The 21,466-nt window shown below is 31.4% G+C and overlaps 1 protein-coding gene across 2 annotated transcripts in view; it reads right to left on the reverse strand.

Moving 5' to 3' along the window:
• Positions 1-21,466, reverse strand: part of LOC130648416 (dynein axonemal heavy chain 3-like) — a 56,806-nt gene that overhangs the window by 33,719 nt on the left and 1,621 nt on the right. The window contains exons 3-31 of one of the 2 annotated variants that reach the window (XM_057454467.1): positions 21,109-21,377; positions 20,652-20,766; positions 20,268-20,499; positions 19,675-19,750; positions 18,823-18,942; positions 18,557-18,682; positions 14,153-14,348; positions 13,058-13,111; positions 12,533-12,661; positions 11,745-11,881; positions 11,337-11,442; positions 10,927-11,105; positions 10,197-10,381; positions 9,739-9,862; positions 8,586-8,652; positions 7,543-7,629; positions 6,585-6,729; positions 6,016-6,227; positions 5,006-5,097; positions 4,800-4,914; positions 4,547-4,717; positions 3,951-4,076; positions 3,424-3,560; positions 2,760-2,961; positions 1,882-2,013; positions 1,483-1,672; positions 961-1,159; positions 710-818; positions 330-449 (exon numbers count right to left, since the gene is read on the reverse strand). In XM_057454467.1, coding sequence (XP_057310450.1) covers positions 330-449; positions 710-818; positions 961-1,159; positions 1,483-1,672; positions 1,882-2,013; positions 2,760-2,961; positions 3,424-3,560; positions 3,951-4,076; positions 4,547-4,717; positions 4,800-4,914; positions 5,006-5,097; positions 6,016-6,227; positions 6,585-6,729; positions 7,543-7,629; positions 8,586-8,652; positions 9,739-9,862; positions 10,197-10,381; positions 10,927-11,105; positions 11,337-11,442; positions 11,745-11,881; positions 12,533-12,661; positions 13,058-13,111; positions 14,153-14,348; positions 18,557-18,682; positions 18,823-18,942; positions 19,675-19,750; positions 20,268-20,499; positions 20,652-20,766; positions 21,109-21,377 — 4,152 coding nt within the window. Of the gene's footprint in view, positions 1-329; positions 450-709; positions 819-960; positions 1,160-1,482; positions 1,673-1,881; positions 2,014-2,759; positions 2,962-3,423; positions 3,561-3,950; positions 4,077-4,546; positions 4,718-4,799; positions 4,915-5,005; positions 5,098-6,015; positions 6,228-6,584; positions 6,730-7,542; positions 7,630-8,585; positions 8,653-9,738; positions 9,863-10,196; positions 10,382-10,926; positions 11,106-11,336; positions 11,443-11,744; positions 11,882-12,532; positions 12,662-13,057; positions 13,112-14,152; positions 14,349-18,556; positions 18,683-18,822; positions 18,979-19,674; positions 19,751-20,267; positions 20,500-20,651; positions 20,767-21,108; positions 21,378-21,466 lie in introns of both variants that reach the window. The other variant, XM_057454466.1, reaches the window with a different exon arrangement.

A 21,466-nucleotide genomic window follows, 5' to 3' on the forward strand; every position in this document is an offset into this window, starting at 1 on the left:
ATGACAACCTTTAAACTTTGGCGGTTCAGTTTCTTTGTTTTCATAAAAGAAATTGTATTACCCACAGCATTGGTAAAGGTTGCCACTAATTCCCATGAATTCCTCATTGATTCACTTGTACAGTGTTTAATATTAAAAATATTTTTGTGAAGACGGATTTTATGCAGAGTCTCAAAACTATAAAAACACCAGTAGATTGCTTTTGGTCGGGCAAGGGTAGCAGGAAAAGAAGTAAAGTCTAAATGTTTTTTTACATTTTTGTGTATAATCATCCCTGGGTTTATAAAACTAACAAAGTTTTTTTTGAGTTCGGATTTATAAGATCTAACCTCTAACTCAATTCTGTTGAACTCGTCAAAACAGGCCCAACAACCAGCTTGTGCAAGACCTTTAAAAAATTTTCCCATTGCTTTGTAATCCAATCCATCAGAGCAATTAAAGACAACACACTAAAGAAAAAAATATTTTATCCTTAGTAAAATTAACATGACTGAGGACACAGAAGCTAAGAGATTCGCTTTCTCCAATGCTAAACAAAACAGCGCCCCGAAAAAAGTGTAAAATAGTCAAATTAGATTTGCAGCAGTGAATTGTGGGCCTAGATATAACTTGCGTAGGCCAGGTTGGCAGCTATATGACTTGCCCATCACATGGAAAAAGAATGTTATATATAAAACAAAGGCGGTGATAAACTTATTATATTAGTTACCTGTTTTGCAACTGCTTTCGCTAAATCTTTTGATGTTTCTGTTTTGCCAGTACCGGCAGGCCCTTCAGGAGCTCCTCCAAGATTCAACTTTAAAGCACCCATCAAAGTTCTAGAATGAAGTGAAAACTTTACTAGTCAATGCTTATATCAAGTAGCCAAAATATCTCCTCAGACACTGTGATACACACATGACAGGTTAAGTACCTTTTCTTTACTTGTAAAAAATAGAAAGAGAACAAAAAGATCATCACCTGTAACAACGATCAGTAAGGGGAGTTATCACCAAACGTCCTGAATTACCAAGATACTCGTAGCCATACATTATTGTTGTTGTTATCATACGTACAGCTACCATACCTTCTTCAAAATAATAACGCAACTGTGCAATCCACATAAAATCGTTTGGATCACTCAAACCATCATTCGCCATTTTCTCCACAACATCTCGAGCTTTTAAAAAAAAACATAAATATTAACTTTACTTTGAAAACTGAAATAGCTTTTTTTATTTATTTGAGTTGTTAGAATATTTATGTCTGCTATCGTGACATGTGTATTTTAATGTATTCGATTGTGCTTAAAAAATAAAGGAGAAAGTGACTACTTAAGAATAATTTTAAACTGGTAAACTTGCACATTTATAGTGTTTTGACAATATTTGCTAGTTTCCAGATTAAAAAATTAAAAAGCTCTAATCCAGTCATAAAAGAAGCCTGCATATTAGCGCACTATTATTTACCTGTATTGCTAATAAAAATTTTGATACTACATACCATGTACGTCAATAACAACAAGTGCGCCAAGAGTTACACGAACACCTTTGTCGAGTTTACCACGCACAAGTTCAACAGTTTTATTAATCTGCTCATTGGAAACTTGCAAGTATTTCTTCAAACCATTTTCTTTCAAGATGGCATTATACACCTCTGTGGTCCAAAATATGCTGCTAACAGCAATGACAATCTAAAAAATTGATATATAAACAAAATAGATACAAAAAATTAGAGCAAGCAGCTATTAAAAACCACATACAATATTGTGCATATTTCTTTTTGTTTAATTCTTAAAAAAACCTTATTCTGTATATTTCTAGTTAATTCGTAGCAATCTGAAACAACTTCTAGATTGCATGCCCTCCCTGAAAAGGCCTAATGTAAAAAAACATATCTTACTTGACCCGGCCACTCTTGCACCCAATTCTCTCTTGGTACTTCTGTATAACCCTTTAGTGCTTCACTTGTCACTTGTCTTAAACTAAGCATCATCACCTCTTCAACTTGTATAAGCCACTTCTCAACCATACCCTAAAATGAGGAAGCAATATAAACATACTTATACTAAAAAATAAAAGTTTAATAAATGAGGATTTTGACACTTTTATGCCTGGGGCATACAAAATTTGTAGAAATTAGAGCCCTCTGTCATGTTTTAAGGGTTGCACGGTGTTAAGTACACTGAAGAAAAGGTTGAGGAATGGTTTACCAATGGTAGTTATTTAACTCTGTACAAGGCAGCCATAACAAGGAAAACGAAAACAAAGTTTGTGATTTGTCTAAAATTTTAATGGAAAAGGGATACATGAAATTTGCTACATGAAATGTTAAAATATTAATTCTTTTCTAAGTTCTGCCAAGGGTGAATTTTCAACATCCCAGATTTTATGTTAATTAAACTAAGAATCACTTGACAGTGAAACAAAAAGGGCTTTGTTGCACAAGTTCCTAATTGAAATAAGAAATGCCGTTGTGAAAAATAGTCGATTCATGAATTAATATACAGAAAAAAAACATAAAAGAAGTTGATGTAAGAAGGACATGTAAGAAGGTGATGCATTTAAATATTTCACTTTTATTCCTTTTGATAACATGCACTATAAATAGTCCAGACTATATCTACACCGTTCATTACAACACTACAGTTTATTAGCAAACGATTTGTTTGTTGTTTAAGTGGGACTTTAGAAAAAGAAAAAAAAACATCAACAAATTTCACAATAAAATTTCTATCTTTTTGTTCCTGCACTTCGCATGAAATATAAGTTTTTTTGTACCTTTGCATCAGCCGGAACAATCTTTTTACTGAAAGGAACATTTTCATTCTCTGCACTGATCATACCAACAATCTCTTGTTGTTCAGTAAATTCCAATTTTGCAATTCCTTCAAAACATTTCTTTAAATGTGGTTGCACCCGTAGTGGATCCTTTGTTTCAGATAGTATTTCGAGGAGTTCATCATTTGACAAAAAGAAGAATCTAAATGTTTCCACAAACAAGAAATAAATATGAATATTACCAAGCCATCCTGTTATTAATGTCCTTTAACCACTGCTCCTGATGATGGAAATATCTTAGTAGCATTATCCCCTAACCAGTACCCTTTTCTATATGTCTTGCATCGATGCATGTAGTGCTTATAAAAAAGGGGTAATGGACTATTTAAAGAGCAAAAAACTATATAAATTAAGTATTTTATTCATTTTTTACTCTTATTAACAAAGAGATCCTGATGTCTTGTGATGCTGTGATTTAAGCAAGGATAGGTTTAATTAAAATGTAAAAAATGTCATGTGTTTTTTTACTATACACAAACAATTTATTATCACCACCCTCAAAAATTTGTTAATACAAATTATAGTTGTGTAAACCTTTTTTTTGATACAGTAGATATGTATTACAATCTAAAATTCAAACTATCATGCTAAAGTGCAAACTTACCTTGGAAAAAACAATTGTTTTTGCTCTAAATAAGCATTTAAGCCTTTTTGAATCTCCTCCAGCAATTGATTTGCTTCAATTAATCTACCAAGCATGTTAGGTTGATCTGTGCACACAAGAACGTGGTCATCTTTGATCTAAAAAATAAATCATAGATTTAAATAATGCATAATATAATACCTGACATTCTGTCTACGTTTACCTTAATTCTGATATCCATTTATAACTAAGATTCATAATGTACTGTGCTGTAGTAGTTATTTTGCAAGGTGTTAATTTTAAAATATGTCGGGTAGATAACTAACATTTCCCCTAAAAAAAATGGCTAGCTCAGTTGCTCTGAATTACTATGTACAAAGCCTTTGAGCACATTACTTTAATAAAAAAATCGCACCTATTTTAAAATTTATTTATTTTTTCTTATCGGCATTTTTACACCAATTTTATTACATTGGTCTTAACGCACCCTATAAAAAAATTTAAATATATTTATTCATTTGATCTTAATCTATCTAAAACAATGTTACCGCTTCTATCATTATATCTTTCCAGTAGCCATCAACAATTCCAAACTTGCGTCCTTCTTCAGGCATTTGTGCCAAGATATCTTCTGAACTGAATATAGGTTCCAAGTACATCCATGTTGCTTGGCACTAGGATGTTAAATGCATTATGTAAAAACTCAGACATGTGGGTTCATGTTTCTATATATCAGCTTGTTTCAGGTATAGGAAATGAACTAACTTACAGATTTACATCAACATTATTTGAAAGAAAACGTTGCAACATTAAAATATTTTATTTTATTACCTTTATCATTATAGGCACTTTTTTAACCAATTAACATTAGAATAAAATTTTCATTATATTCTTGTACTTATATTAAATTTCACTTTTACTTTACAGAGGCAAAATGACACACCTCTGAGTCATTTTGCACTTTAAGCTATTCTATACGTAAAACTGTATAAGGAGGATAGCATATAGTAATATAGCAAACCATTTTGTTTTTTGCAAACAAGTTAGATATTTTTTTCTTTAGTTGAGGTATTAATTATACAGAGTTTAATTTAAATTTATGATGATGAATAAACATATTTAACTACTGAAACAAAAGCATTACTTTTAACCAGTTGTCAAGTATGTCTTGTATCATAATCAATCGTTCACACCATTCTTTGATTTCTTTCTCAAAAGGTTTTATGAAAGGTGAACCACTCATGGTTTGTGCCTTGATTATGTGATCGTCCAGCAACAACTGCACATCGTCAACAGCTGATAAAATAGATATACCCTAAAACAGACAACAAAAAATAAAAAGACCTTTACATTTTGTTTATAAAAAGAATATTTGAAAAGAAGATTTAAAGACATACAGAGTCTCGATATGCTGTGAATTCAAATAACATATCATTCCATTCGTTCTTCATTTTCTCCATGGCCTTTTCCAGAGAATACTCTTTGCTTGCAGAACTGCTAATTTCATTCATTCTACAATAATTTAATAAAATAAAATTTGTGCAATGTAGGCATTAAAAATAAAGATCGGTGTGGTAGTATAAATTTCTTTGAAGAAGCATACCTGTCAAGATATTTCTGAAGACCAAATTCAATCATGTGTGACAACGATGTCGTTGAATCTGGCCGTACATCCAATTCAACAGCTTCACTAATCTACATGTAAAATATACATAACCCTGCAGCATCTACCGGAAAAATTGTTCCTGCTGCAGTGGGAAAAAAATGAATGGACAACTGTAACAAACAATTTCCAGAATTTCTTCAAGATACTGTTCTTAGCAGAGTTTATTTTATTTATCTAAGAAATATTATTGTCAGTTTTGAGAATTTCAGTATTTTCACAGAAGTTTATGCTTTTGGAAATCTTAAAAGCTTAAAAGCTTTAATTTGGAAATTTTATTCTTGTGAAATATTTTACATTCTGTCATTACCAAATGTCTTGTTGCCTTAAAGAGATAGAAGGTGATTACTTTCTCTCGTCGCCTAGCAGTTTCCACTAAAATTGTTTCTCACTGCCTCTTTGTAAAAAAATCATTTTTAAGAACATGAGAATGTAGCAGTAGGTTATTTTAATACTTAACTCAATACAACTTATTATACTATACCTATATACCTATCAGTCAACGTATCGACATTGAAAGCTCGGTCTATAGTTTTAACCTCAGGTAATATTTCTCAGTGTATATAGAGAAAACAGTTAATATTGTATTTATAGTACAAATTGAAAACATAAAAATGCAATAAAGAAGTAACAAAAGATGTTAGAGAAAAGCACCAACCAATAAAATAGTTTAAAGGTCTTCACCATAATATGGTACATGAATTAAGATTATATGATAGAGAAAATCATTTCACTTAAAATTCAGATCTGCCATGATCTCCACTTTCAAAATCTTAATACTTTATTGGCATCCACATATGGTGATGTTAAATGCAGCAAAATGACTTGTTCCTGAAGTTTATGTAGCTTTAATTTTTAAACATGATTAACAGACTTCTATGTTTTTTCCCAAAAGAAGATTATATTAAAGTAATAAAGGGATAAAAGATGGTAGAAGGATATAATCTTACCTGCGTCCAATGTCGGTCTCGTAATCCTGGATTACATATACAACTCAACAAGGGCAAATTATTTTTAAATTTATCAATTTTTGTTTTTATGCTCTCAGAAACACGACGTGGACCAGCAGCATCAGCAAATGTTTTTCCAAGTTTAAACATTGTCCTCCACATTGTCGAGATACTGTCTTCAACATTTTCTGCATTAATGTTGATAAACGGACCTGAAATTATTAATTCCATGTTTCAGCATTGGTATTTACCCTTAACTGATGTGCTTATTTGCTTTTGTGGTATAATATAGTGAAAAAATTGACCTTTATATTTTTATTGTCTAATATAGCATGATGGCAATCGTGAAAAATAATTCGAGGAGATGATTAATTTTATGAAACAACATATTTTGTTTTGTTTTTACATATGACACATTCTCATTCATTGTAGCCATCTTCTGTCACTACCCCAGAAAAAAATAGTTATTTATTTAATACAAACAAAAATATGTAATTCAGAAATTCACCTTAAAGCCAGTTTAAACTTTTTAAATGATATATAAAAATTATCATGTATGTAGTTCCTACCATTCATCCATTCATCATAGCTGTTATTAAATTGTAATGCAGTCCTCCATAAACGATCATAAGGTTCTTTAATAGCCATAATTCCTGCTAATGTTGAAAATTGAGTAACTTCCCACTCCAAGAGTTCTTCATCTTTATTTAAAAGCTACATAGTTTAATAAGAAGTTTTATAATTAAAGTTTATAAACGCTTATTTTATTACAAAATCTTTTTTGATATATTTTGGTTATTTTTTACTGCAAATAATAAAGAAGATAACATTGATTTCCATGGGGGATGAATTGATATTGTTCAGCCAGACAAACGTTTTGTAGAATTAGTAAAGAAACTAATGGCTCAACTAGTTTCTCATTTCTCAGAATTGGGCGAGTCTTTGCGGGAGGAAGAGCAATCGCTCTCCCCCTTATTGATAGAACTGCTTTGAGTTTGTAAATAGTGGAAAAAAAAGTAAAACTCACACACTTCCTTATTTTACTGTATAAAAAATATGCTACACACTAAAACTGCTAGCTAGTAGGTAGTAATAATGTAAACAAAAGACTTTGTTAAAATTAGAATAGCAATGCATCAGCTAAACTAAAAACTACCTATGAAACCAATTCTATTCTCATCCTATATTCTAAATTCTACGCAGATACAATCAATACAGAATGCGAAAGTTTTAATCAAGGAATTAAATTGAACTAAAACAACTTTGCCGCAAGGTCATTGGTCACATGCAGAATTAACTTTACCCCACAGCTTACAAAAGATTGCAAGACGACACAAAACAAAGAAATATGATTCACTTCCACTTGACAAGTGATTCAAAAAACAAATATAGCCTAAAAGCCCAAAGAATTTCAATCCTATGACAGTATTTTTACAGTAATATTGTAGAAAGAGCTTGTACACTCACAATGAAAAAACAAAACAGAAATGACATTAATTACGTAAATGTACAATAAAAGCAGTGTACCTCAGCTTCTAATCTTGCTTCTTCAATAAATGCATCAAGTTCATCCAATTTTTGAACATTTTTCACAACTTCTTCAGAGCTCATCACCTACATTTTTTTATAGGCAAAGAAAAATCTAAAATCAGGCTGGAATATGCTTACGCCAAGATCTTAATAAGGCTCAATTAATGCTTAAAGATGCTTATCACAGCTCATCATCATTTTTTCTTCTGTTTGTTTTTGTACTAAGATAGAACATTCAAATGTCAAAAATCGCACGTAATTATATTCGAAATTCGAATGTTTGCTACAATATTTTAATGAATGAACAAGGTCAAGCTTATAAAGTACAGTGTACTGTGTTTCTCTTTTCTTCTTTTTTAGTCAAAAACATACAGGAAAAAGATATATTGTAAAGCACTTGTAAAGGCTCTGCATAATGCTTAGTATATGCTTAAAATTTCCCCTTATCCAAGCCTAGATATGCTTTAAGTGCAATGCTTAAAAATGTATATACACAATCACATAAGGAAATAACTAAGGGAAGCTAAAAGAATATTAGGTAAAAAAAAGCATAAAGAAATATTTTAATAGTAAAAGTTAACAGGAGATGAAATTCACTTTTTAGCAAGTTATCCCAAAAGAAATTACCATAGAATACAAAAAATCTTACACCTGGGATTTAATGTGAAGTTGCCAAAAAAATATATGAAAATTTACAGGTTAGTCCAACAATAAACAATTGTTTTCTGCAACCTGATTGTACCTACAAATATATTGTTGATGCTAAATTTTTACCTCAAAAATAAAAAATTATTAATACGATATATTAGCATTAATATTTTAATATTCATAAAATTAATATTAGTATAATATTAACATTAATGTTAGACATTTTAGAAGCCTTCTGATCGAAGCAGTGTCATAATTATACTAAATTTTATATTTGAAATATTTTGTTTTGTGTATGTTCGCATGGTCTTGCCTACAGCAATTTCCATGACTTTGAATGTAATCTTTGAAAGTAATCTCATGTGTAAAAAACAACATTAATAAATTCTAACCTCTTTCTTTCTAAATTGGTCAACATCTTTGTGACACAGTTCTAATTTCTCTTTAAAATCTTCCAACCTGCAAGGAAATGTGTATAACAGATTTGAAAACAACGCTTTATATTATACACTTCATTTTGTGTCTGTTTATATCATTAATTATGATTTTCTTTCCAGTCATGTTTGAAAATAAAGTTGTAAATCATACTTATCTGCTTAGCATTCAAGTAAGAAAATAGAATTGTCTATATGAAAACTTCTCTAAGACCATGTTCACACTATACCGGATAGCTTCCATGCTGTTATAAAAATCACATCGGATAGGCCTTCCATTCACACTATCGGGGCTGTTTTGCAGCATGATTTTTATACAGGATAGCTATCATGATGCAACAATTCGAAAAGTGATACCTTATGTATCAGATAGGTTTTTATAACGCAACATTACATAATGCGAACAGCTATACGGTATAATTTCTATGCTGAAATTTTTCCTTTTTAATTTTGAAACGGAGTATGTGTAGAAAACAAGGTATGGCAGTTTTATCAAACGTATTTAGATTTAAAGTCTTAGGCTGATTGCAACAACAGTTACAACTAGTCGTCTCTCCATGCAAATTCGTTTTTCTTTTTTTCTTTTTCTTGGGCCTTCTTAGGAGCCACCTTGGTATTATTTCTTCACATAAACCAGTTTTCTATTTACAATCAATGCTTTATATGATATTTATCACTTCTACAAAAGAGTACTTTGTAGAAGAGCAATTTATTTATTTGAGCCTAATATGTCCACAAAAATACAGTAAATATACTTCCCAGTTGATGTTATTTAAATAGATCTGAATCGAAATTGTGCTGCAAGGGATGACTTAGTCAATGTAATGTGAACACCAGTGAACGACACATGTCGACATGCAACGGTTCTGTTCACACTATACCTGATAGATTTTCATAATGGCATGAAAATCTATCCGTGTAATGTGAACATGGTCTAACACAAATATGAGCGATATACATATATATTTGACTAGTAGGATACAGATGAAAACTGAATAGATTACTGTATGTCACATCAGTGGTTAGAAATGACAAGGCAAAGATAACAGTAAGAATGCAGCTCTCCACATGCATTACCAAGGAAAGAAAGTTGAAGAAATTTGAGGCTTACTTCTTTTTCAAATCATTTGCAGCATTTTCTTTTCGAGTTCGTATCCTGTTATCACTAAGCTCAAAAATCTTTTGAATTCGTTTGGGCCATCCAAACACATTACTATTAAGTTTGGTGTCTTCCTCTAAAAATAACATTTACAGTGTGTAATTCATTTAGTGTTACTTTTTGTCTGGAAATTCAAACCTAAAAAAACAAGAGGGAGATTTTTCTGTATAAACCAGGTTTAAAAAAAGACTAGTTGGAACTTTTGGCAGGGCTTTTATCTCGAATTGTAGGTTCCTTGTTCCAAACCATTTCTTGACACTCCTGTGAAGAATGATGGATCTGTGTGTTTAAATATAACAAGCTAATGATAGATTATATAGGCTTGGCTCTAAAAAAAACACCAAATTTGTTGTTCCTTTTAACTAAGTCACTTATTTGTTATCATCAACAATATAAGCAGATCAACGTACCAGACAAATGGGCATAGGTTAGGAGAAATTGTAATCTCTCTGCAGCTTCATTGACTTGACTTTGCAGTGTGACAACTTTAACAGTACTCGCATCACTCAAGTAATGTACCAATTCAACTATTTCTTTTGTTGTGTCAGGCATTTCTTGACAACGATCAGAAACATCATCATACAAGTGACAAAGGCTGAAAAAATTAATGCAAGGAATATTCTGGAACTGTTACAAATAGAACCAATCAAAGACATGAAAAGTGTTACAACCACTTGTTTATATCATTATTTCGTACCCTTCCAAAAGATTTCGCAGGTGTTACTTAGGTAAAAAATCAAACATAAAAAAATTCAAGAAAATAGCCAAAAGCTAATATGAGCTTCCTGGAGTTCAAGTTGGTGAAATCAGAATGCAACAGCTTCAATAATATAGCTTATTTGCTCTTAGAAAACAAAATCAGTATGTATGTAAAAGTTTTAATGTGAATAATGATGTTCTTAGTAACCTGCTTTGTTTACAAGAGAAACAATGCAGTAAGAGTTTGATTTGTTTTTAAACCAAGATACTGTTTCAGCAAGATATTGTTTTTACATACTCTTTAAAACTTGAAGGGAGAATAAATAACCTGTAAAATAAAAAAAATTGGGGACGGGGTCAGCTATTATTATCATTTAATCTGCACTTGCACCTAAAAGTTGTGAACAAACATGACTCTCATACACAAAAAACAAAACTCACTTTTTGTTTAGTTCTCGATTTTGATCAACAATAAACGTGATCATCTTATTTGCTAAAGTATTACATCTAGTGACAAGCTCGTCATTCAACTGTTGACAGTTCAAACAAAACATGTTCAGTGGTACTGTTATGTGAAGACCAGAAATCTCATCTGACAACTTTTGATATGCATCTATTTTCTGTAAAAAAATGAATAAATAACTAAAACAAATAGCTGAATGAATGAATAATTAAATGAATGAATAATCTGAAATTTACTATGTGCACAAGCTTGAAATATTCATCTTATTTTCATCTAATTTTTTTTACCCTTAATTCTACACTGTCTGAAACTAAAAGTAGCTAAGAATATTATTCTTGACATTGTTTTGGGTGATTAACAATATAATTTTGAAATAAAAATATTGTACCTTTGAGAATGCCCCAAGATAATGATTTTCCACTAGAAATTTTGCAACAGCATTATCTCCTCTTCCATTAAGAAGGTCTTGGTAGATATTGTAAGTCTCTAAATATCTAGTAGGGGAAATGGATATAGTGACTATAAATCCAGAACTACTTATGTTTAGGTGATAAAACTTCCCAGGTGTCATTAGAATCAGAAATTATGTCACACTTAAAATTATTTTTCCCAATTTTGCAACAATTTTGAATTTCTTAAGCATTACTGAATACTGTGTCCTAATTCGTAATGGACGTATTAACTGAATAGAAAAAAATGTTTTTGTGCAGGCACTTGATGTCCCCTCACCCATGCCCCCGGAGTTATAAGGGTTAAGGCTATGACTATAAACATAATAAACCTTTATTGTACTAACTTTTGTGGTCCAACCATGTTCATTCTAAATACAGACAAGCCTTCTTCCAAAAGCTCTTTAACAACAATTTCGTCTGGACTAACTGTTCGGAGATACAGTTTTTTTGTACGAAGTTCATTGAAGATCAAAGTTTCTACCTACAACAATGACTCAAGTTTGACAAAAAAGTAAAAACTGGGAAAAAAACCTATAATGATAGTAGATACATTTATAATCTTTATGATTATAAAAGTATAGACAAAAGTATAGACAAAAACTTAGAAATCCTAAAAATCATGTCAGGGGAAAAAGGGTGACTCAGGGCTTGAAATCCGATGCGAGACTCGCGTAAGTCAGGGTCATGGGAGTCGAAAGGAACTCTCGCAAAAAACTTAGAATGAACCTTAGCTAATAGATTTTTTCAAGGATAATTTATTGTGCATTTTTAATTTACTTTATTTACGATATGTTCTAGTTATTCCTTAAACTAAACTTATTTAGGTTAAATGCTGTATTTCCATTTGTAAAAAGTATTGGGTTTATATAAAAAAGAACTTAGTATAGATTATATTATTTTAAATATGTTTAATTATGTCATTTTTTTAAGCATGAAGTAAAAAAATAACAATAAATAAAATTAAATCCTTGTATTTTTACGGGAGCCTAAAAAGACTCGGTGGACTCGCACAATGTATTTGACGCGAGTCTGAAAAGACTCGCCCGAAATTGATTGGATTTGAAGCCAAGTGACTGCATAATGTTGGGAACACATACTCTTCAAGTTCAGATTAAAAAAATCAAGTGCATACCCTTGGTATCCCTTTACCACTATCAACAATATTTTTAAAGATGGTGGCCAGTACATTGTGGATATCCATGAGAGGAGGATTAAAAATGATTTCTTTGCGATCTTTTGTTAAAACATCAATCATCAAAATCTAAATATATGTTATTAAGCAAAAAACAGTTGAGCTAAGTTATGACGTTGACGAAACAATTTTATTAGGTACCTAATATACAACTTCCGTCATCTTATTAAACTTTATTCACTAGAATGAACACCCTACTTTTGATTAAAATTATTAAATGAGTCCCTGCCCCTTGCATAAGAGCTCCCTTAATAAGTGCCCCTTTTTCAAGTGCTAAAATTAAATAAGTGCTCCAGGTGCTCATTTAAGTAAATATGGTACAACAAAACTCAAGTGAGCAGAAAAATATGTACTTAAATATATAGCATTGATAAGTACCGAAAATAATAAAGCATTAATAAATATCGGCTGTGCAAAATGATTAAAATAATTTTGCAATAGCACTGCTTAAAAATAAACACCAACCTGTGGGAAAACATATTGTAGCGGTTTATATGGCACATCAAAATCATTACCAGCCTAAAAGTAATTTATATTAAAGTAGTGATAAGTAGTGATAAGTATAATGTGTTGTGATTCTTGATTGATTGATTTACTTTTAATATAGTAGTCACTAGTCGATGATGCCTGTAGAAAAATCCACGTAGGCAGAAGAACAAAGGAAAAATAGGTTGTTTTAGATGTTTTAATGCATTAGCAGTGCAAATACAAAAAAAATTTTTGGAGATGTGTTTACCAGTTGCCTCTATTAAATTTTTTTTCTACAGAGCTTAAAACGCTTATTAAAATAATGTGTAGAATCATGTGCTTTTGACGAGCGCCTAAGGAGATATATATAAGGTTTTAAAATTTTTGCTGACGTCAGAAAGGAACAGACAAAAGGCGCAAAAAGATCAAGAAAATGTATAAGATCATGTTGGGGTTTAAAAGTTTTTTGATGGCGTCATTAACCTGTCCATACTGAAACGGATTCGGGACTCAGGTTTGGAAAAAACTTATGAAAATTGGTCCCAGGTGTTCCCTAGTTACCCACGTGGTGGAAAATAACTAATGTTACCCAAAAAAAATTAACTGGAAGAGGGGGTGCTGCCTAAGAATAGAGGGGGTGTTGGAAAAGAATAAAGGGGAGGTGATAGAAGTCGTTTCATACTCTGAAAAATCATCTGTGTTATATTGCTTTAAAACATAAGAAGTTGAAAATCTTATGCGATGAACTGGTTTGGCATTCTTGTAGTTACATGTAAAAAGATGACATCTCCTTTTCATTTAAACCTTGGATACCATTTTTTTTTTTTTTTTTTTTGAGAAAACTCTAAATATCCAGTTCTTTCTTCTTCACAATATTAAGTTTTCTGACCACCTGCCTATTTAAGTTCGACTGATTTAGGGACTGCTGGAAGAGAAATTCGATTCTCTTTTATATGATGTTATTTCAGATCACTTAAATGTTGTTATTTCAAACTTGTTCTTATGTGCAGTGTGTGGCATATGGTGTCTAAGGATTAAAAACATTGTTAATACATATTTATATAGATATAAAGAAAACCAAACGACACTTACAGAGTATATCTTTAAAAACTGAACAAAATCTTTTAAAGAATTGATGACCATGCTTCTTAGTTGTATTGACATTACTGTCGAGACACACGTAAAAAATTCTTGCACCAATTGTGTACTGTCTGAGTCATGTTTCGGTAATAGCATGTGCCACGCATTTTCCATTTCTTTGAATAACTTTGCGCATTCAGGAATCCATCTAAAAGAATAAGAGAATGTTCAGCATTGATTTTAACTTAGAAAATAATAAGGCTGGACTTGAAAATATTTAAAGTTTACTCTAACCGAACTGGACCCTGAAAATAATGCTGGGCAAAGTTTTTTATCCCATCCCTTCACATCGCATGTTCAACACACAACATTAAAAAAGTTACAATCTCAACTTATCTATGTTGCTTATTACTATCTATAACTACGATTTGACCACTGTATGTAACATTTTGCTTAGCCGTTAGTTTCCCTCAGTAGATCAAAAAATAATAGCAAAAACAAAATTCAACTAATGTCTCCTTTGTTTTGTTCGTGATTCTGGTACAACACAAAAGATTGTGTGCAAGTCATCAATTAATTAAATAATTACATAAAGGGTTTTAAGTCAAATTGGCTGATTTGATTTTGTGTTTTCTTTATATTAACACTTTAGAATATTGTTGAGTGTTGATAAAAAACCTACTTATTTAGTAATAACCTCATTGTGAGATCGTGATTTAGGGTATTTGCAGGCATTTTCATATTGCAAGTTTTCAGAGACTACTCTGAGAAGACATTTCTATACTGATAAGATATAATGCATAAAAGTAAATAAAGTCCCAAGATCCTGCAGTCTAACACAAGAAGTTGGCAACCTAATAAAAGGTTAAATCCCGTAACAGTATTGGTAAAAAGCTCTTATCACATTGTGGTTATAATGCTTACTATTATTTCTTTAATTAAAAAAACTAAAACAGACATAATGTCTAAAGGAGAAAATGCAATGCAAACAAAGGATTGAAGTAAATTGTGTTTGCTCCTTACATAACATTCAGCACACAAACCAAGCAATTCGTAAAATAACATTGCTCAGCTTTAATAGCATATAAAAAAGAACATTTTTCCACTTATTGGTGGTACATATATTGTTTCAACACTCCAACATAGGGGTTCTTCACATTTTGAGTACCGTAAACGATGTTGGCGAGGAAGGACGTATTTTTATACTTAAGTCTTGCGATAGCATGCCTTCTGATGATGCGAACTTTTAGTAATGATAACTCACCAGAAAGAAGAGATAATTCATTGAGAAAATGTGGAATATGTTTACTGGGAGAAAGGCAATTTCGACAACACTATCTTAGAATTCAAAAAAATCAAAATTCATTCTAACTCTATCGGAAACACACACAACCTCTACAACAAACTCAGAACTTTTTAAGATGCCAGGGTTTCAGTTTATTCGTAAAGATCGCCCTGACGGTATTGGGGGTGGTGTTGCTATCTATTTATCTGACGATATCAAATGGAAAAGACGACCAGATTTAGAAACTCGTGAAATTGAATGTATTTGGGTTGAAATTGAGATTTTCAAGGGGAAAAACGTTGTAGTTGGTTGCATATACAGACCCCCGGATTCGTCAAATTCCTTGAAAAAAGATTTCAACAGTTTTCTCAATGATATGCTGTCAAAGGTTAACAAAATCTTCATGGAAACTTTTCTCTTGGGAGATATTAATGTAAACTTTCTTACAAAATCGAATAATAAAGAAATTAAAAATATTTTTGTCACTCACAGACTTACACAAATCGTTAAATCACCAACTTGTGTAACAAAAGACACACAAACTTTAATTGACGTTATTCTAACAAACAATTACTCTCATTTTCATTGTACTAAAGTTATTCCCCTGAGTCTAAGTGATCATGATTGTGTTGCATGTGTACGAAAATTAAACCATCATAAAGAACAATTCAGAACAATTGAATGCAGAGATTATTCAAAATATAATCACACAGACTTTTCTTTCGATATTGCAAATTTCAATTGGAAACCATTTTACGAAACACAAAATGTTAATAGAGCTTGGAGTTACATGAAAGAAGGACTTACAAAGATTGCTGATAAACACGCACCTCTCATCACAAAACGTGTCAAGGGTAGGCCCTGTCCAAGGCTTACTTATGATTTGAAAGCGCTCATGAACACAAGAGACAAGTTGCTTCACAAAGCGAGAAAATCGAAAAATGAATGTGACTGGTCGACTTACAAAAGACTTAAAAATTCTTGTAACAACAAAGTGAAACAAGCAAAACAGAAATACCACAAGGATCTTCTACACGAGAATTGTAAAAACCCGGCTAAGTTTTGGAAATACATCAAAGAAATATTTCCAACAAAAGAACATCCTCCAGCTTCTGCAACTACGAGCATCGATCACGAAAAAAACCTGAATACTGCGAACGTATTGTGTAAGTTTTTTACAAACATTGCACAATCAATTAAATCCAAAGCTTTCAAGCTAAGAAATTTCGTTTGTGAGATACCACCAAAACTTGTTACGTCAGAAAAAGTGTTTACTTTCGGCTACGTTAGTCGATTATTTGTGGAAAAAGAACTGAGATCACTAAAACGGAGAAAAGCTGCTGGTTGTGACAACCTACCTCCAGGAATCCTGAAAGATGCTGCCCAACCCCTATCGGGTCAATTCCACTGGACTGGTTTCAACTGAGTGGAAAATTGCGAAAATTACCCCAATTCACAAAGGAGGTGCAACTGACAACAACAACAATTATCGACCGATTTCCGTACTTCCTTCCTTATCAAAAATCCTTGAGAAAGCTGTCCATAAACAACTATCTGATTACCTCGAAAATAACAACATCTTATCAGAAAATCAGTTCGGTTATCGGAAAACACGTTCAACTGAGCTAGCTACCATCCTGCTGGCAGACAATATTCGCAAAGCTGACGACAAAGGCAACTTGGTAGGTGCACTTTATACTGACTTATCAAAGGCTTTTGACACTTTAAACCATTCAATTCTCCTGGAAAAGGTGAAAAGTGTTGGAATCAGAGGATCTGCTTGAAATTTATGAAGATCATCTGTGGAGTGCCTTAAGGCTCGATCTTGGGACCACTTCTTTTCTTCATTTATTTCAATGACTTTGGGAAATGCTTAAAATACACGCATTCTTTAAACTTTGCTGATGACACTGTGGTTTATGTCAAGGGAAAGAACAAGGAATCAATCGAGTACCAGCTAAATGAGGACTTGAAGTTGATTTCAACATATTTCCAAATCAACCAGCTAGTTATCAACTTGAATAAAGACAAAACCGAAACTATGCTTTTTGGTACCTCGAAAAAACTATCATCCTGTGGTAAAAATATGTCCTTGTTGTTTGATGACACTGAGATACAGGTTACTGAAACATACAAATACTTGGGAACTACGTTGGATAGTTCACTTTCAATCTCTACTAATTTTGATAAAATCTACAAGTGTTCAGTATCCAAATTACGTATGTTGTCTTCTCTCCAAAGTTATCTCGACGATTCGTCAAAAAGAAAGATTTACAATGGAATGATTCTTCCTTGCATAACATACAACTGTACGGTAAACTTAAATTTAAGCCAAACACAAAGAAATAAGCTTAAATCCATTGATAATCTAACTAAAATGGTCACTGGAACAAGCCAACCACCTGTTGAAAACGTATTAAAGAAACAATCAATTCTACTTGTGCGAAAATGTTTAGAAAGGAAAACGTGTGCAAACTTTATTGATTACTTCAAAGTACAGTCCCATGGTAGGGGGTCAAGAAATGATGGTTATAAATTACAAATGCCATTCACAAAACTCAAATATGCAAAATCTGGTTTCTTTTCAATGGGTGTTACACTATACAACGAGTTACCATTAAATATTCGTAAAATTGAAAATTTTAATTTGTTTAGGAAAAATGTTTTGAAGATTTTTAACCTTGATTTGATTTGATTTGATTTATATCCGATAGTCCCATACTCCATTTGATAGAACAGAGTGTTCTGTTTGATTTAATGTGCTTATTTTTCCTGCGGAGACTTTACTTCAGTTGTGATATTTTATTTGTAGCCTGTTAGTTTCATAAACATTTGCTGTTTATTCTATCATCTCACACACTATCTGGCAGTTTTAGCTAATTTTTAAGCTAAGACTTTTTAAGTAATTTTATTTTTATTGCTTATATAATATATACTTTTACCTTACTATATTTCGATTTTTATTTTTAAAGACAGGACGTTTGTTAATAGCAATATTATATATATTGAAAATGTATATCATGTATAAAAATTGTTTATAATAATAATAATTTATAATTAAAATAATAATAATTTTAACTAAACAACTATTCTATTTATTCGTCATAGTTTAAAAAATAAGGAAAACATACTCAGTTTTTAAGTAATTCTTTCCCATTCTGCAAAATTCCTCCGTAAGGTCTTTAAAACTTTCTAACGTCAATGGAAGGTTTACGTTGGCTAGTTTTTTAATATCGATAAATCTGCTTGATGCGAACCTGTGGTAAAAATACAAAGAAATAAAAAATAAAGAAAAACAAAGTAAATGATCAGTTAATATCTCAAACTTAAACATTGACATTAAAATTAAGAAACATTTAAGTACAAATGAAACCAACAGAAATGCTTGTTTCTATACCTTTCATACCAGAGATTTTGTAGAGATGTTGTTAGCGGGTTTGTGATAAATAGATGTTTGTGAATGTATTCCTTTACAGTTTTGAATCTGTCATGCCAGGGGACAGGAGATCGGTAGCATCTAATAAACATAAAATCTGCTAATTTCTTTGTTAACCTTTATAAAAAAAGAAGCAATGGTAGTTATTAAACAATAAGGGGAAAATACAACTGGTAAAAGATGTCAAAAAAAAAACAAAATAAGAAGAAAGGTCATGACCAAATTCATCTCAACATTTTGAGCATTAACTAACTATACAAACAAACCATTGCAGTACAGTAGTGTTTATTAGCAAATTTTATACAGAAGTAGCAAAGTGGCAAATGTTATCTACTGAAAAAACTCAAGATAGACTCTGAATTTAGTTTTAAATAAAGTACAATGTTTTAAGTATAAATTCCCTAGTTTTTTAATAATATTTGACGATCACTGCCAATTTCATTATGCACTTTTTTCATTTTAAATATTAATAGGAATAACAGATCATAGGAATAACTGACCAAGGTAACTTGACTGACCAAAGCTGGTTTATCACCATATTCGCTATCCACAGTTTTCCTGATGTTTCTTAGTATTGTGAATAAATTTATAAAATTCTCAGAAATTTTATTACAAATTACTACAGTTCCTGACTTCCATGGTTCACTAACAGTCCTGTTCGGCAAAGTATTGTCGCAACACAATTGGTTAAAAAAGATAAGAGACAATCATTCCAGCTATCCTTTATAATTAAAAAATAAAATGTTTCAATACTTAGGTATAAAAAAAATACTTTTTATAGGGTAGGATAAAAAATAAATACTAACAACATACTTCACATAGTAAGGTTTAGGAATGGCTTTTATAAACAATCTCTTCCTTTCTTTCTCATCTCGCAAAATGTAATCCACTGAAAAACAACATGTTAAACGTAATGAAACAAACATGGAATTTGCTTGTGTCATCTTGTTAGCAAAAACAGGTGTCAAGGGGTGTCATTTATTAATTGAGAAAATCTTACTTGAACCATTTTTAAAGGAAAAAGACTATATCCATGCAAGCAACTCTTTTTCATTTCCTTTTCGAATTTCTTTCTACTTTTAGAAATTCCTACACATTTACATAATTTTGGGCATGACTGCAAAAAAAATTATGTTTAGCAGGTAATTTTGGAAATGTCTGAAAAATGTCTATTTTATATTTACTTTTACTTACTTTTAAAAAACCATTTACCTTCGAAAGTGAAACTAAACAATGTAAAAACCCAAGACATAATTTAATGCTTAGCATATTCAGGTGTCTTTCAAACATAATGTATTGCACACATGAGCAGTCTCTTGGCTGTCAGAAAATGCTATTTCGCCTATCAATCAAACAAGCCTTACGAAGTTTTCTACAAATCCAAATGCCCAAACTTTAACACTTACCAATAGCTTTACGAGAACTAAAGTTATAGTCTTCATAAACTTCTTTTTTTAATTCGTCAATAAGTTTTACATGGTTGTTATCATTATTGTAATTGTTGTTGTTGTTGTTGTTGTTGTTGTTAAAGTTAAACTGAGGCAGAATTCTGAATGTCAAAATGTGATCAACAAATATATCATCAGGGACAAGAATGTCATCTCTTGAAACTCCGTAATTAATGTAATAGTAATAGCGCTGAAATAAAAAGCAATGAACACGTTATTCATATTGTTTATATTTTAAGTAACAGGCAAATGATCTGTACTAAGTGTTGCTGTGTAGGTGATAAAAAAAGATACTTTAAGGCAATACAATGTGCAGTAAAACAATAGGGCCGAATTATATACCTCCAAATCTTGCTCAGATGGAACACACTTTTCGTTTTTGTTAACTGCATCTTCTCTCTCCATAATTACTCTTTGTTCATGTGGAGTCAAAGGTCGGCTTCTGCTTAAATGTAATCTTTGGTAAAAAAGAACTTTGTTAAATTTTATGGCAAACGTTTCAGATCCAAAAAACTATATAGTTACATTAATATGGTTTCGTTATGTGGCCTTAGAATGAACATTTGAGTTTTGGCACACTCTATACACACAGATTTGAAAAATGTTTGTACAATACAAAATACTGTTTAATCAATATGCCATTTAAACAAGTATATTATGTTTAGGGTCAAGTCAACTGAGTTAAAAAATTAAACAGAGAATGAATGTATATGTACGCTTAATCATTAAAGTGAAATAGAGGTTATCCATTAACACAAATAATCCCCATTAAAAGTTAATGCAGTACAAAAGAACAAACCTTTTTTGATCTTGTTGGTGGTCCAAGGGAGTTGCACTTCTTCTTTTCACCCCTTCATATTGTCTAACAATAGATGCAGAATTAGCATTTATTTTCTTTTGTCTCTGTCTTAATAATGTCTTTAGTTTAAGGTTTTGTGCCTTTGGAGAAAAGTTGTTTGCAATGGATTCACTTGGTGTACGATGAAATGGTGTCTCCTTGTAAGGCGCAGCTTTCGTCCAGGATGATGGTTTCATTATTGGTGGAAACTGACCATGTTTGTTCACGATCTATAGAGAATGGGTATAAAATATATGAGACATGGATAAACACCATAGGAGATAAGATTTTAAAAAAATATAGACACAAAATATTAAAG

This window comes from Hydractinia symbiolongicarpus, chromosome 7 (assembly GCF_029227915.1).
Source record: "Hydractinia symbiolongicarpus strain clone_291-10 chromosome 7, HSymV2.1, whole genome shotgun sequence".
NCBI classification, from domain to species: Eukaryota; Metazoa; Cnidaria; class Hydrozoa; order Anthoathecata; family Hydractiniidae; genus Hydractinia; species Hydractinia symbiolongicarpus.